At 34.1% G+C, this 17,877-nt stretch overlaps 2 protein-coding genes and 2 long non-coding RNA genes across 8 annotated transcripts in view; 2 read left to right on the top strand and 2 right to left on the bottom strand.

Annotated features, from left to right (window-relative positions):
* LOC127709697 (probable E3 ubiquitin-protein ligase HERC4) overlaps positions 1–17,877 on the top strand; it is a 428,281-nt gene that overhangs the window by 132,975 nt on the left and 277,429 nt on the right. The gene's annotated exons all lie outside the window — the stretch shown is intronic.
* Positions 32–14,774, top strand: LOC127709774 (uncharacterized). The gene is made up of 2 exons (XR_007985757.1): positions 32–5,701; positions 14,075–14,774. It is a non-coding gene; the product is annotated as an uncharacterized LOC127709774 (long non-coding RNA).
* On the bottom strand, positions 6,373–14,076 carry LOC127709769 (uncharacterized). Its single transcript, XR_007985752.1, has 2 exons — positions 13,067–14,076; positions 6,373–7,025 (listed from the first exon to the last, which is right to left on the bottom strand). It is a non-coding gene; the product is annotated as an uncharacterized LOC127709769 (long non-coding RNA).
* LOC127709726 (uncharacterized) lies at positions 10,167–13,060 on the bottom strand. Its single transcript, XM_052215392.1, has 2 exons — positions 12,369–13,060; positions 10,167–11,628 (listed from the first exon to the last, which is right to left on the bottom strand). The coding sequence occupies exon 2, from the start codon at positions 11,622–11,624 to the stop codon at positions 10,461–10,463; it is 1,164 nt and encodes a 387-aa protein (XP_052071352.1). The 5' UTR covers positions 11,625–11,628; positions 12,369–13,060; the 3' UTR covers positions 10,167–10,460.

The following is a 17,877-nucleotide window of genomic DNA, read 5'->3' as shown; positions in this document are numbered from 1 at the left end:
GGATAGTGATCCGGCAGTGGCGGCGGCGGCGTTAGCTTACTTCATAAAAGCTTTATATTTTAGAAGCTAGAAGACCTGGATGCCTCATACTTTGTATATAGATGCCTTATGTTACGAAGTTTCCATCTGTCATATGTCCATTTTCCTTGACCTCATTTTCATGGTTCAGTGACTACTTGAAAAAAAAGTCAACATTTTTTGTTATGTTAATTTCTTTCTTGTTATGAGTAATAGGATAACTATATTTATTATGTGCGTACCTTGCAAGGTCCTCATGCCCGTCAGACAAATTTCATTTGACCTCGACCTCATTTCATGGATCAGTGAACAAGGTTAAGTTTTAGTGGTCAAGTCCATATATCAGATACTATAAGCAGTAGGTCTACTATATTTGGTATATGGAATGATTGTAAGGTGTACATGTCCAACTGGTAGGTGTCATCTGACCTTGACCTCATTTTCATGGTTCAGTGGTCAAAGTTAAATTTTTGAGTTTTGGTCTTTTTTTCTAATACTAAAGGCAATAGGTCAACTATATTTGGTGTATGGAAATATTTTATGATGTACATGTTAGTCTTGCAGGTTTTATTTGACCTTGACCTCATTTTCACAGTTCATTTCTCAGTGTTAAGTTTTTGTGTTTTGGTCTGTTTTTCTTCAACTTTAAGCAATAGATCAACTATATTTGTTGTATGGAAGGATTGTAAGGTGTATATGTCTGTCTGGCAGGTATCATCTGACCTTGACCTCATTTTCATTGTTCATTGGTCAATGTTAAGTTTTCATGGTTAAGTTTGTTTCTTAGATACTATTAGCAATAGGTCAACTATATTTAATGCATACATTGATTGTAAGGTGTACATGTCTGTCTGGCATGGTTCATCTGACCTTGACCTCATTTTCATGGTTCATTGGTCAATGTTAAGTTTTCTTGGTTAAGACTGTTTCTTAGAAACTATAAGCAATAGGTCAACTATGTTTGGTTTATTGAATGATTGTTAGGTGTACATGTATTTCTCGTTTGGTTTATCTGACCTTGACCTCATTTTCTTGGATCATGTTAAGTTTATGTGTTACGTAGTAAAGCTTTATATTTAGGACTGTCAGTAACTGCTAGTAGTCTGTTATTTATGTATTATTGTCATTTTGTTTATTTTCTTTTGTTTCCTATTCTGACATCGGACTCGGACTTCTCTTAAACTGAGTTTTACTGTGCGTACTGTTGTACGTTTGTTTTTTCTACATTGGCTAGAGGTATAGGGGGATGATTGAGATCTCAAAAAACATGTTTAACCCCGCCGCATTTTTGCGCCTGTCCCAAGTCAGGAGCCTCTGGCCTTTGTTAGTCTTGTATCATTTTAAATTTAGTTTCTTGTGTATAATTTGGAGTTTAGTATGACGTCCATTATCACTGAACTAGTATACATATTTGTTTAGGGGCCAGCTGAAGGACGCCTCCGGGCGTGGTAGTTTCTCGCTGCATTGAAGACCCATTGGTGGCCTTCGGCTGTTGTCTGCTCTATGGTCGGGTTGTTGTCTCTTTGACACATTCCCCATTTCCATTCTCAATTTTATCAACATAAAATCAATGGTTAGTAAAGAAGGCGAGACATTTCAGCGTGTGCACTCTTGTTACCATTTTTTTGGCGTTTTTCCTTGTATGATATTAATTATAATAGATAGATAGAAACTTAAATAATCAAAAATGATAAGCAAGACAAGACCTACTAACAAGTCAAATTTTGCTGATATAATAAGTAGACTGTTACTCTTTATAGGTGTTTTTTTACCCTCTTTTGTGTTTAGAGCAAAAGCTAAATAAGATCATGAAGATAAGAGAGAAACTAAACAGACTTCAATGATCAGCAATATAAGATACAAAAAAAACCAGAGATTTTTGTCATTAATTCTATTCTCATCTACAATGTTGGAGAGTGTCCCCTGTTGAATATGCATATAGACCAAGGTGAGCGACACAGGCTCTTGAGAGCCTCTAGTTTTGTCCCATACAAGAATATATATGGTTTAGGGGTGGGGATCTCGACCTTTTACAAGTTCTAACACAGGAGGGGGTGGGGTGACCCCCGGGTACTCGCCTTTTATTTAATTTGATTTGTTTTATTGTCCCATACAAGAATATATATGGTTTCAGGGTGGGGATCTTGACCGTTTACAAGTTTTCAAAAAGAAAGGGGGTGGGGGTGACCCCCCTGAACTACCCCTATATTTCATTTGATTTGTTTTATTGTCCCATACAAGAATATATATGGTTTAGGGGTGGGGATCTCGACCGTTTGCAAGTTCTCAAACAGGAGGGGGTGGGGGTGACCCCAGGGGACTCGCCTTTTATTTCATTTAATTTGTTTTATTGTCCCATACAAGAATATATATAGTTTCCAGGTGGGGATCTTGACCGTTTACAAGTTTTCAAAAAGAAAGGGGGTGGGGGTGAACCCGGGGACTCCCCCAATATTTCAATTGATTTGTTTTATTGTCCCATACAAGAATATAAATTGTTTAGGGGTGGGGATCTCGACCGTTTACAAGATAAAAGCACATTCTCAAATTGAAGGAGGGTGGGGGTAAGAATATATATGGTTTAGGGAGACTTAATTATATACAAAATGTCTAATAATGAACAGTAAATTTCAAACTTCATTTATACAGTCCTACTAGTAAATTTCAAATTATTTACATACAGTCCTACAGATCTTATCAGAAAACAGAAAATTTTCTAATAAATCTGTCACTCCAACAATTATCATATGCTAAGATATTTCCCAGATCTAATTAATAATGAAAATCATACTTGCAAATCTGAAGTGTTATTTCCCTTTGAACAGAACTATGGTTTAACATAGTACTCTAACATTACATATATAATAATTAATAATGCAATTAACTTCAAAATGTCTAATAATATAGCTTATAATCATCACCACTTAGGAAATAGAAAATTTCAAATAAATCTGTCACTCCAATTTTTATTGTGAGATAAGACATTTACCATCTGCTTAGTCATAATATGATAACAAGAGAAAAATATTTAAAAATACCACTTTTGGATATTAAAAATGGCGATAACTCAAAAAGGAGAAATACTAAAATCGTGAAAATTGAACTTGACCTTCGCCCTTCCCTAGATTTTCCATCAAACATGATGGAATTTTGTGATGGAAAAAATGCCATCACATTCCATCATGTTGATGGAGTATTGGAACAACTTTCCATCAACTTTCCATCAATGCTGGAAAATGGTTGATGGAAAAGGTTTGATGGAATTTGTGTTCATGATGATGGAAAATTGATGGCATAATTTCCATCTGATGGATAATTGATGGTATTTTTGCCATCTGATGGATAATTGATGGTATTTTTGCCATCTGATGGAAAACTGATGGTAATTTTGCTATCAGATGGAAAACTGATGGAACATTTTCCATGTAATGGAAAACCAATGGAATATTTCCATTACATGTAAAATGCATAGAAACTTGATGGAGAATTGACCATCAGATGGAATTTGATGGATGAGTAAGGAGAATGTCTTTAGAAAATCTTTCCATTTATGGCATTTTCTGTGATTAAATAAACAATATTTGTTCTCTGTCGTCTATAGGTAGTCCTGTTACATGTGTGTATCTTTTCATTCAGTGTCCCATTGAACTCGCTGTCCTTAAAGTTGAATTTGTTCATGGCAAATTCTGCAAAATAAAAGTAAAAGAATCTAGCATATAAAAGAATAAGTTAACATTGTACAGATATAAAGTTAGTTAGTAACATTTGTTGTCAATTCTGAAATTATCAAATGAAAATAACACTTTTTGAAAAGATTTGTATTAATGTGTCACTTGCAGGGTCAATTTCTAAGAGTGTCAAATCCTTCTAGAAATTTAATATTCAGAGGTGGATTTAGGAAAGGGGGCTCCCCCTTTCTGAGCTTTAGGTCTACATAACTTATTGCATAGAAGTTTTATAAGTCTTACTCCTAAGTAATGTTGACTTAATTGCCACCTTCACCACCCTGGTTCAGCAGCTGATATATAACTGTACAATACATTAAACCTCATTTCAGTACTAAATTATCATCATTATAATAAGTGACTGTCCATAGAAATAAAGAGGTTGTCCTTTCTTTTTTGTTTAATATTTGTTTTTCATAATCATTGTACTATAACATAATGGGTCTTGCCCATGTTTTATATCATACTTTTGGTGGGTAGTGTATATACTATACATGTATATATAAAGATATATTGTTTTACCATTTGTGGATATATAAATGTCATATTGTCAGTCACACCACAGATCTCTAATTTTATAGCAAAATTACTTTTTCAGAAGTACTATGTTATAAAACAAATAATGTTTTAAAATGATACAAAATATGACTCATGTCCTACACAATTTTATGATATGTATATGCATATTTTTTGTGTCATTTGGTCTCTTGTGGAGAGTTGTCTCATTGGCAAGCATACCACATCTTCTTTATTAATACTTTTTATAAATCTATGACCTTCTTTTTTTCTTGACTCTTGAAAGTTAATAAAACACTTTAAATGTCACTACTTTGAACTAAAAGAGCATGCACATATATTCAAAATTGTGGAAATTCTAATACATTGTACTTACCAAAAGATATAATCCAAAATATGTGTACACACTAATCTTCCTAAATCCAAGAGACATATGTCATCAGAAGAAGGCATGTTTACAAAATGTTCAAAAGAGCCAAAGACCAAAAAATTAAGTTCAGCGCCTTTTATGGAGACAAATACTACATTCATACAAAGGCTTTTGTGTATTTCAATTGAAATAATAGCAAGCTTATTTTAAAGATTATAATAAGGGAAAAATTCTCGTCAGTACTTGCCAAACTTCACAAATTTAAAGTTGTTTATAAAAGTTATATCATGAATGATGGTAACAATTACGTTTTTTTGGGTAATCAGTTATACCGCATGTTGCTGTTATTACCATAGGAAAACAATCGAGACGTCCAAAAATATATATAGGCGGTAACACTACACAGTTTTGTACATACACATGGCGACACGAAACACAATCGGAAATCCATTTTACGATATTAAATGTTTCAAAACGGAGTTGAAAATATTGTGCGCCACGTGGGCACTTACATTTGTCACTCTATGCGGCATTTCTGGTCGAAAAGGGCAATTGGCGCAAGGCGGATGTCTTCCCGATCACTGTGTTTAATAGCTTATTTAAATGGCTGTCAAGTTCCCATTAAAAAAAATTGACTTGTATTTATTTTAATGTCAGATCGTTAAAACTCCTATCAAAATTAGATACTAGTACTTACTACAAGCAAACTTGTTGACCATTTTTAATGGCTGCTTAGATTGTTAAATTACAGTCAAAATGGTTCCCACCCCCACCCTCTCCTCCTCATGTTCACTAATACCCTTAAGCATTTCATTGTCTTAATTCAATAATTGTATTTAGATACACATTGTTCACCATGGCTTAATGATGCTCGCTGTTCAGTTTCAAATATAAATAAAAATCAGATATAAAGGATACATGTTAAGTTCTTCTAGACCTCCTTTCTGTAATTAAATTTGCTGTTTCTGTACTTCCAACTAGTATTGCTGAGTAAAGGTAACTGGAATCTGCATTCAATCTGTTTACTATCAAAATTGGCAGCTCCATTTTAAAATCATTAAATACCCTAAAAGTAAAAAAAAAATCCACAAAGAATCAATTGTTCAAGGCGTTTTGAAGCAATAAATTCAATAGAAATATTATTGCATGTTTATACAGTACATGGGAAGCCATTTGGAATCAAATTAATTACCCTCCCCCTTTTTTTATCCCCTGAAGATTAAAAACCGGTGACTTGTTATTTTCACCAAATAACCATTCACACAACTCAATATTTTTTTACATGTCTACCAGTTATGCCTGTTATGTGACAACAAGATTATTCATTGTCAAACACTCATGTTAAAAATAAATATAATTTTCAGTTTATGATTTCAGACTTTCTGATGTTGATTTGCTCAAATAAAAACAATACAAAAATCATAGTTCCTCAATAAATTATAATTTATAATCATAATATACACATGTTGAATTAAATTTTTAATGCACTTATCTGAAAACATCTGCATCGGATTTTCCAGTTTGATCTCCATATCAACGTAATCACATTTTGATGACGTATTTCTCAAGTGCGCTAACTTCGAAGTGACAATCTCGTCCCATATTATATCGACCAGAAGTTGATCCGTTCCCGTACCGGTATTGTTGTTGTTGTTGTGCCTGTAAATTCCTCCGTTGACTTCGGAGCACCCTGTCGTAAACAGGTATAAGTTTACCAATTGAAAAGATTGGTGGTGGTGTTCGAAAAAAAAAAAAAAAAAAAAAAAAAAAAAATTAAGTTCAGCACCTTTTATAGAGACAAATACTACATTCATACAAAGGCTTTTGTGTATTTCAATTGAAATAATAGCAAGCTTATTTTAAAGATTATAATAAGGGAAAAATTCTCGTCAGTACTTGCCAAACTTCACAAATGTAAAGTTGTTTATAAAAATTATATCATGAATGATGGTAACAATTACGTTTTTTGTCAGCTAATGTTCCTAGACACAGATAACAACGAGAAAACCTTGTATAAATGACCTAGATCAAAGAGTCTGAGCTATGTTTGCTGTTAATAAAACACAAGTTGAGTAAAATGTCATTTATTCAGAAATTAATTTAAAACGCAACTTACATCTTAACAATTATAATAGTACTGCATAAATGACAATGACTTTAATAAGCAAAGGTGGGGTTGAAAAAGTGCCACACCCTAACATAATGAACATCATAAAAATGACAAAAATAAAAGTGAGTTGAAAAAATTAACTCACCAACATATATATATACAAAGTATATAAACAATACAATGAATATTGTCCTTAATTGATGTATAAAGAAAAATAAATGTCCTATATAATAACGCTTAAAAGGGAGGGAAATGGGAGGGTTTTCAGATAAAATTCAAAAACGACCTTTTCTCTCTCCCAAAACAAAGGCGAATGACCGCATGTCCGAGCACATGTAGAAATTTGATATTAATTACCGATCTCAAGAACTGACCAATCAGATAATGTAATTAAATGATCATGCATTGAACATGCAGTCCTTGACCTCATGTTGATATACTTAAACAAAGAAATGCCTTCTTACACACATGGCATTAATAAAATCAATATTATCGGAAATTCCAGCCAAAAAGTCTTTTATTTACAATAAATGTTATTTTGTCAGCTAATGTTCCTAGACACAGATAACAACGAGAAAACCTTGTATAAATGACCTAGATCAAAGAGTCTGAGCTATGTTTGCTGTTAATAAAACACAAGTTGAGTAAAATGTCATTTATTCAGAAATTAATTTAAAATGCAACTTACATCTTAACAATTATAATAGTACTGCATAAATGACAATGACTTTAATAAGCAAAGGTGGGGTTGAAAAAGTGCCACAAATCCCAAGAGGGATCCCCATCCGAGGACTCTGGATTCAACTTAAGGAACTCCAGAACTAGAAAAATTGAGCAAGCCATGTTGACCTCAACAAAAAACACCCAAAATGGAATAAAATATACACCTTTTAACTTTTGCATTTCAAGTAAAAGTGTAGAGCAAACCATGTTGACCTCTACAAAAACATTAACACAGATTATAAACAAAGCAAAAAATAATATATACTAATATAATGAAACTTGTAAATGAAAGGTAAAGCAAGCCATGTTGACCTCTACCAACCAAATAAATACCATTACATATATAGTAAATGACTGATGGCAAAAACTTAAATTTGCAGAGCAAACCATGTTGACCTCTACAAAAGTAAATAATTCTAACATGTATAAAACAGTCTTGTTAATCCTTACAAAAAATGAATCACAATAAGGTAAAGCAAGCCATGTTGACCTCTACCAAAGCACTTAGTAAGCGACTGTGATTATATTAAATCTAAGTGTGAAAATTATCAAGTCGAATATAATGTTGAAAAGCGTTTGACTTCCATCTACCCATGTTTTGGATCAAGGCTAAAGGCACACCTCTGGCAGCTGCAGATGTCGCAGCTCCAATTCTGAAACTGTGACCTTTATAAAAATTTGTGTCTAAACCTACGAAATTAAGCAAACTTTTTAATGAAGAATTGAAATAAAAACCTGAAACAGGTTTTCCACATTTAAATCGAAATAAAGGACCAAGTGGACAATAATGTAACCTTAGATATTCCTCAATAGCTTTAACAGGACATAGATAATTTTCAGGACGTCTAGCTATTGATAATGTCTTACTTTGCAGATTACTATGTTTGTAGAACTTCATAATAATTGTCATATTGCTCACATGACCATTTACTCTTTCAAACTTTATATCTTCCCTTTGAATTACTCTATAGAATTCAGACTCAGTTTTAACTGCAATTTCTCCAATACGTAAGAAACAAAAATAAGCAGTAGACATCATAGCCTTTAACAAAACTTGATTATAAATGCCAACTATTACTTTTGGTAAAGCCTTAACTAATTTTACAAGAATATCATAGGTTATTGGCAACCGTGTATCAACAGAATGTCTCAACTGTTTTGTACCTTTTAACATTTTTTTAATAAAAAATGTGTCTGTTGGATCCTGTAAGAACTTAATTTTATGTATAAAACTGATGGCTGATATGTATGACGCAATTGTAGATGGTTGATAATTTTGAATAAACAAATGTGAAATAAAATGAGCAACCATGACATGAGTAGATGGAAGTACAATAACTCCTGGAAAAATTTTCTGACAAAAATTTGAATACACACTTAGCATTCTATTATATGATGACACAGTAGCATCAGATAATGATGCACTAACAAGCTTATCAGTCATAGATGCAAAAATTGAGGTGGAATGGCCACAGGAGTTGGACTTAACCAAGGAGCAATCTGATGAGCTTCCTGAAATGAAAAACGAGACAACAAGTCACAAATAACGTTTGTTTTTCCAGGAATATGTTTGGCTCTAAAATAGATATTGTACTTTAATGCAGCTAGCACTAATCTTCGAATCAATTTCATAATATTCTTTTCTCGAGATGATATTTTATTTATAATTTCAGCAACAGCTGAATTATCTGTTAAAAACAGTATTTTATGATTTGCCAATAGAGGGCCCCATATATCAATAGCTAACACAATCGGGAAAAGTTCTTTCACTGTAATGTGTAAATCGACTAACTCCGGTGGCCATTCACCTGAAAACCATTTGCTGCCAAAAACTGCAGCAAAACCACCATATGTACCTGCAGCATCAGAAAAAAGTTTTAAAAAATCTGATGAAACCCATTCTTTAAATAAAAAACAAGATTTACCATTGTAATTTTCAATAAAATTGTACCATAACTTCAGATCTAATCTTGCATCAGAATTAAGATTGATTCTATAATGAGGAGATGTATGGCCTATAGTCAGGTCAAAAAGCCTACGTAAAAAGGCTCTTCCAGGTATGATAACTCCGCATGCAAAATTTAAAAGACCCAATAAGGATTGCAATTCTCTAAGTGAGATACTGCGTTTACATTTGTATTTACTCAATAATTGCAAAATTTTTTCAATTTTTTCCATAGGTAAACGAGCTACCATCTGAGTAGAATCAATTTCAATACCGTAGATAATAATGCAAGTAGTAGGGAGTTGTGTTTTGTCTGATTTGATGGGTACCCCCAATTTATCGGCAAGACAAAGAAAAGTTTGTAATGCACTATAGCATTCATTTGAGCCAGCTTTTCCGACAAAGAAAAAATCATCTAACAGGTGTGATACCCCATATATTTGAAATTTAGCATTTAAAATCCAGTGGAGGGCTGTAGAAAAAGACTCAAACAGCTGACACGAGGACGAAGCCCCCATGGGGAGGGAGACATCATAATAAAATTGTTTGTCCCAATGAAAACCCAATAGATGATGATCTTTTTTAGCAATTGGAATTAAGCGAAATGCATGCTCAATATCTGTTTTGGACATTAGACAATTTGATCCATAAGATTGGACTAAATCTATAACTGTTTCAATGTTTTGGTATTGTACAGCCGAAAATTCTGGGGAAATACCAGAGTTTACAGAGTCACCCTTAGGATACGACAAATCATGTATTAATCGTTAAGAATTGGGTTCCTTTTTTGGAACTAAACCCAAAGGGGAGCATACAAAGAGAGGGAAAGGGGGCTTTGTAAAAGGACCCTTAACTCTACCTGCTTCAATCTCTTTATTTAGTTTTGATTGCACAACATGATAATTTTCCCTTGCACTTTTATGATTTGGAGGAAAAATCTCTTTATTTAGGGATGTAGAAAAACAAGAATTAATTGAAAATCCAAAAGAAAAACCATGAATCAATTTATCTTTCAACTGTGTTTCATAACCTGCTAAAAAGTGTTTTAAATTTTCAACCTTTATTGGTGTTGGAAGTTTTGACAAAGTTTGCTTGTTTTCCTTTTTGCTCTGGGCATGTAAGGGTACAGTGTTTCTTGCTGCAGTGTACACATTGGTGTTTAAGTTTACAAAACTTTGATGTGCATTCCCCTGATTTACAGAAGGCCCAGCAATAGCCATTTGGGAATTGATACTGATGCTGGGCCCTCCTATGAAAAGAATTTGGGCCTGAGTTTGAGGTTTTGGCAAATGACTTCTTATTTTGACCTGAAAATTCAGATTGTCTGTCATATAAAGCTGCAGATCTCCAAAGTTCATCATTTATTTCATCCCATCGTAACCCTAAAATTTTCCTTATCTTCCTAAATTTCTCGTCATATAATTTAGCGGCTTGGAAACCCAAGGACTTGCATAATGACCGTACATTAAAACCATATTTTATCAATGCTTTAGCAGACCTCAAATTCTTTTCAAGATATATAGACATAAATATATCAAAAGCATTTGTCCATTGGTGAATGGACAAAAGCTCTTTGTTAGGTTTCCTATTTGAAATCGTAATATTTAAATTTTCAAATAATGTTGATTCATTACATGTATCATCAATATTAGAAGGTAACAATAGAGCAAAATTTACATAATTATCACACCAAACATCAGATTTAACCTTATTGCTGACATGGTAATCTAAAGGTATAGTATGTCTCAACATTTCACATGCATATGGAATTTCTTCATTTGAGTTTAGCTGCTCACCATCAGAAGGAGTGTTGATATTAGGATCTGAGGAAACTGGTGGTTGAAAGACAGCTAACATTGGTCCCTGGGAGTCAGTAGTTGACGAATTTTCTGGTTGTATAGATGATGACGACAATATACCAGTTAAGTCATTAATTGGAACTGCTGTATTGTCTTTGACAAGTTGAACGCCAGAACTTTGAAACTTCAGGAACAAAGCATCAGCAATGTCATTTGCGGTTGGAACAGACGACTGTTTAGTATTTGTTTCATGAACTGACAGATTTTCAGGAGCTGTTTGTCTGGCCTTGCGTCTCCGCACTGGTGGCCTGTATATTGGTGGTAACTCCTGACTTTGTTCCTCCACTAAATCGTGAACATCCTCTACCAGGTTTTGTGGAGCAGCCTTTCTTCTTGTTCTGCTTTTCTGCTTTGGCATTTTGCTATAAATACATAAAACAAAAAATAAAAATAGAAATCCTGTATTATCACAGAATTTAAAGAATGTTACTATATAAGTAAAATTTTTAAACCAAAATGTTTGTCCGGCAAATTAAACATAGTTGATATGATGATATATCAAGCAAAATATACTCATGTTTAAAATTAAGTTTGATTATGATATGCTAATTAATACTCCAAAACCAATTTTTAAAACCAACCAATATGTATAAAGTACTTCAATTGTACCAAAATCGATCCCTATTGTGACACAACCATTATAGGGAAAGACGTGATTTATTCTCTGATTAAATAAACTAATAATACACTAATATAATAGTATATAAACCATGATTATGAATAAATAATCAATAATTAAATATAAACAGAGACATATTATATTATATAACCCTGATATAAATGATGTAACCAACCATAATAAAATATAAATAAGACATTTTTCATGTCACCAGTGTCACAACCATGTGCATATAAGCACAACCACTCAGAGATATTTTGAATTATAAAATCGTTAAGGTGATGGAGTAATAATATGCAAATAATTCATAGATAACTAAATAATTGTATTGTATGTTTCTTCTTCTTCGTATGTCCTTCCAATTAGGAACAATAAGTAATAACAATCATACACGGTAGTTTGCAACGCAAGTTTGCTCGACATTACATGTACGTGAAAGGCTACCAACAGCAGCACGAACACTTCTAGCGTATATTTCCATACCTTCATCATTAAGATGAACTTTATCTTTTAATAATAAATCTGGGGTGTTCTTCCACAACCCCCTATGATGCCAGAAAGTCGCATTATCTCTTTGTTTTAGTAAATGACTAAGTTCTTTGTTTACAATGTAAACCTTGTTGTTATAATAGGTTTCCGGTCTTTCGGAATACCTCGGGAGAAGTTGACCAATAACCACGTGGTTAACATGATAGCAATTAATTATGTAATCGGCAAAAACGCTGATATCTCTTGCTAATTTTACGGGCTCATTTTCAGACGATAAATCGTTGCCTCCAACCTGAAGAAAAACTGAATGTGGCGTATATTCTTCAATTATATGCATATAATGTTGCTTTTGAACACATTTATTACCGGGGCGAAGAGTCCCTCCCCCCAAACCAAAAAATTCCACCTGGATATCGGTTCCGTCTAAACCTAAATTTAACCAACCTCGATCACAGTTTTCATGAGTAAATGTTTCTAAACGACGAATAAAAGAATTACCAAAAATTAAGGCACGCCGGACCATGGTTCAAAAGCAACTAATCTATTATAAAAATTAATAAATTAAAAATTAAGCTATCAAAAATATATTGAATAATAGTTAAGGTTCGCTTTTACCTTATAATCTGTGGATTCTTCGATGACTGCCTTTCTTCAGTACTTTTTCAGTTTTTCAGATAAAATTCAAAAACGACCTTTTCTCTCTCCCAAAACAAAGGCGAATGACCGCATGTCCGAGCACATGTAGAAATTTGATATTAATTACCGATCTCAAGAACTGACCAATCAGATAATGTAATTAGATGATCATGCATTGAACATGCAGTCCTTGACCTCATGTTGATATACTTAAACAAAGAAATGCCTTCTTACACACATGGCATTAATAAAATCAATATTATCGGAAATTCCAGCCAAAAAGTCTTTTATTTACAATAAATGTTATTTTGGGGTAATCAGTTATACCGCATGTTGCTGTTATTTCCATAGGAAAACAATCGAGACGTCCAAAAAATATATATAGGCGGTAACACTACACAGTTTTGTACATACACATGGCGACACGAAACACAATCGGAAATCCATTTTACGATATCAAATGTTTCAAAACGGAGTGGAAAATATTGTGCGCCACGTGGGCACTTACATTTGTCACTCTATGTGGCATTTCTGGTCGAAAAGGGCAATTGGCGCAAGGCGGATGTCCTTCCCGATCACTGTGTTTAATAGCTTATTTAAATGGCTGTCAAGTTCCCATTAAAAAAAATTGACTTGTATTTATTTTAATGTCGGATCGTTAAAACTCCTATCAAAATTAGATACTAGTACTTACTACTAGCAAACTTGTTGGCCATTTTTAATGGCTGCTTAGATTGTTAAATTACAATCAAAATGGTTCCCACCCCCACCCCCTCCTCCTCATGTTCACTAATACCCTTAAGCATTTCATTGTCTTAATTCAATAATTGTATTTAGATACACATTGTTCACCATGGCTTAATGATGCTCGCTGTTCAGTTTCAAATATAAATAAAAATCAGGAATAAAGGATACATGTTAAGTTCTTCTCCTTTCTGTAATTAAATTTGCTGTTTCTGTACTTCCAACTAGTATTGCTGAGTAAAGGTAACTGGAATCTGCATTCAATCTGTTTACTATCAAAATTGGCAGCTCCATTTTAAAATCATTAAATACCCTAAAAGTAAAAAAAAAATCCACAAAGAATCAATTGTTCAAGGCGTTTTGAAGCAATAAATTCAATAGAAATATTATTGCATGTTTATACAGTACATGGGAAGCCATTTGGAATCAAATTAATTACCCTCCCCCTTTTTTTATCCCCTGAAGATTAAAAACCGGTGACTTATTATTTTCACCAAATAACCATTCACACAACTCAATATTTTTTTACATGTCTACCAGTTATGCCTGTTATGTGACAACAAGATTATTCATTGTCAAAAACTCATGTTAAAAATAAATATAATTTTCAGTTTATGATTTCAGACTTTCTGATGTTGATTTGCTCAAATAAAAACAATACAAAAATCATAGTTCCTCAATAAATTATAATTTATAATCATAATATACACATGTTGAATTAAATTTTTAATGCACTTATCTGAAAACATCTGCATCAGATTTTCCAGTTTGATCTCCATATCAGCGTAATCACATTTTGATGACGTATTTCTCAAGTGCGCTAACGTCGAAGTGACAATCTCGCCCCATATTATATCGACCAGAAATTGATCCGTTCCCGTACCGGTATTGTTGTTGTTGTTGTGCTGGTATATTCCTCCGTTGACTTCGGAGCACCCTGTCGTAAACAGGTATAAGTTTACCAATTGAAAAGATTGGTGGTGGTGTTCGGATAAAAAAAAAAAAAAAAAAAAAATTAAATATATCGCTAAAAGTTCCTTTGTCTAAACTAGTGTCTCACACGATATAAAGTTCACAGATTGTTATAATAATCTATTAAGGTTCACTGCCCTAAGATTGTGCAATTCATAAATTAAATTTCTGCTGATTTCTTCAATGTCTCTGATAATGTCACTTTGTATTTCTATATAACCCATTCTGGTTAACATTGAGCAGTCCAGAATACAGTGCATGAGAAGCTCTTCATCTTTAAATATTTCTTCTGCTGTGTCAGTGCTGATTTTCCTAGCCAAAAGCTGCTTTAGTAGAGCTAAATGCTTTGAACGTGGTGACTCTAGTACTGTGCATTTAAGGATGAAATGGCATCTGTCCTCAGTGTGTGTTTTACAGAAGGCAGGTTTCAGACACTGCATGTTGATTGAATCTTTTGCGATCAGCTTGGAGAGTATAGGTACCTGTGAGAAGGCGAGCTTTGATTGTGGCTTTTGAGATGTCCCTGATGTTGTTCTGAGTTGTTTTCCAGATATTGTGTGGATGTTTGGTAGCCAGTTCTTGTAGGTTCAGATATTTTAATGATTTTTTCTGTTCAATCTCATCTCTCCAGGACTCTTCCCAGTATTTGTTGATAGCTGAATCGATTTGCTTCTTCCATAGGGTTTTACTTGGTGGATTGTTCATAATTTCGAATGCTGTTGGAAGGCTATATTTCTGTAGGATGATCCTTATATGTGTAAACCAGCTGTTACTTGTTTCATCCTTCACTGCTAACTGACGTCTGGCAATGTCATGTTCTATAAACTCTGGGTGTGAAGCAATGTTGAAAAAGGTGGTCAAGGAGTTTCGCTCTATATGGACTGTAATTGGAGTTGTCCCTAGTAAAGCATACACTGCAACGTTAGCGCATCTGTCAGGGAGCCCTTGGATCTGTTTCAGTAGTTTCCGCTCGTAGATTTCCAAAGCGTTGAGTTCTTTCTGCTGTAATTTTACTACTTCAAGTCCATATGTTATTCTGGGCCTGCTAAATGTTGTAAATATTTTATTCGTTACTACAGGATTGATACCATTTTTCCCGTGTAAGCCAGCTCCTAGTAAGGCATACATTGTACGTCGTCCTTTCTCTATTCTGCTTTCGATATCATTTTTCTTGTTGGCATTTCTCACTATCCAAATATGAGTTGTTTCCTGGACTTCTGCTATTGTTTCGTTTCCAATTTTCCATTCCTGTGGCTCCCTTCCTCTTTTGGTGTTAAAGATCTCTGCATCGCTTTTGGAGGAGTTTATTGTGACTTTGTCTATTTTGGTTGAGTCGTTCACTATATTCAGTGCACACTGTAGATCTATAGGGTTGAAAGCAATCAGAGCAATGTCATCAGCTACTGTAGGTGCCCCAATAAATGTTGTTCCAATTTTTGCCCCAGCATCATGTAGTTGTAAGGTTTGAAGAAGTTGATTGTTATATCTTTTATACAGGGATGGTGAAAGTTTTGCTCCCTGTCTAATGCCTTGTCTGGACGAATATTTTGCTCAGGTTGCCTTTCCATTTGACCTTGGTATTAGCTTCTGTTTGTAGCAGCTTAATGAGTAACCATCTTGTATCCTTAATTCCAGAGTGGAATACTTTTCTGAGGAGTATTTGGTGGTCGAGTTTATCGAATGCCTTTTCTGCGTCAAGGGTTACCACTCCAGCAGAGATGTTTTGGTCACAGGCTTCATTAATACCTTCTGTTACTACCAGCCCAGCATTAACAGGTGAAGTCTCTTCTGTAAACCCCCGCTGTAATCTACTTTGTGTGGCTTTGAGTTCATCATTTGTGTCATCTTGGAGAACAGTTTCAAGTATCTTACTCAGTACTGGAGTAACTGCAATACCTCTGTAGTTACCAGGCAGTTTAGAGTCTTTGTCCTTCTTTAATACTGGAGTTAACAAGCCTGTCTGTAGATTTTCTGGGATATAGCAGTATGTGATGATGTTCAAGATGATAGATGTTATATATGTGATCGCGGTTTCACCCCCATACTTTAGATGTTCTGCAGTTAAGCCAAGGTGGTCTGGAGCTTTTCCGTTGGACAGTTTCTGTACGGCTTTTCTGATCACATTATCATTTACTTTTAGGATAAGTTGTTTGGATTGTTGGCCTTTGATAAGTTCCTCAATGAGTAGGCAATCAATATTTATCAAATGTTGTACATCTTTGTCATATTCATCGTTGTCCATGGGTGTTGCCAAAGTTTCAAAGTGTTTTTTCAAGCCATTTAGAATTTTGTCATCATCATCCAGTATTTCGTCATCTACAATGATTACGTCTGTTTCTCCATGTCTTGTTGTTCTTTGTTCTTTGATGAGTTTGTAAAAAAAGTTTTTGGTTGAATTCTTGAGATTCCATAATGTTATTGTATTTGGTTTCTCTTATTCTGGATTGTGCTTGTCGCTGGAGTTGTCTAAATTTCTTTTTCTTACTTTTCATATCTTGATATAGTTGGTTGTTGGGGTTTCTTTGTGAACCAGTTGTTTTCCACTTGTGGTATGCAATTTTTGCCGCCTTTGAAGCTTCCTCTATTTCGTAGTTCCATGCCCCACCACCTTTTGTTCTTGTGACATTCTGTTTTTGAGCATTGTATTTTGGAATGGATGCAGTTCCTGCTTCATGTAGAACATTTGTCAGGTGCATTACATCTAGTGCAATGTCAAATTTACAATGTACAGGTGCCTTGTTCGTTTCAAGCAGCTCTTCAATTGTTTGGTTGTATACTTGCTTGTCACATTTATCCCATTTTGGCTTTTTGAATGTTATTTGGTTGGGTATGGTTTTGGGTGTTTTTGCCAACTTCTCTACTTTGATTTTACCCATGATTAGGCTGTGGTCAGATGTGTTAAGAGGTTGTAGTCCCATATTTTGTATATCTCCAATTGACTCTGCTGTTTGATTTCTTGGTGTAATGAAGTAGTCAATTGTTGCGGAGGCCTTGCCGTCATGGTGAAAGAAAGTTGCTGTTTCTGGATATTGCTTTGGAATGATCAGATCCTGTTCAGCCATGAAGGATTTTAGTGCTTTGTCGTGATCGTTTTCAGGTTTCCGAAAGAGAGAGCCGTTCATATCACCACCGATTATCAGAAGGTGGGTGT

Source organism: Mytilus californianus, unplaced genomic scaffold (genome assembly GCF_021869535.1).
Source record: "Mytilus californianus isolate M0D057914Y unplaced genomic scaffold, xbMytCali1.0.p SCAF_7, whole genome shotgun sequence".
Lineage (NCBI taxonomy): Eukaryota > Metazoa > Mollusca > Bivalvia > Mytilida > Mytilidae > Mytilus > Mytilus californianus.
Note: the sequence above shows the minus strand (reverse complement) of the source record. Positions and strands in the feature narration are given on the sequence as shown.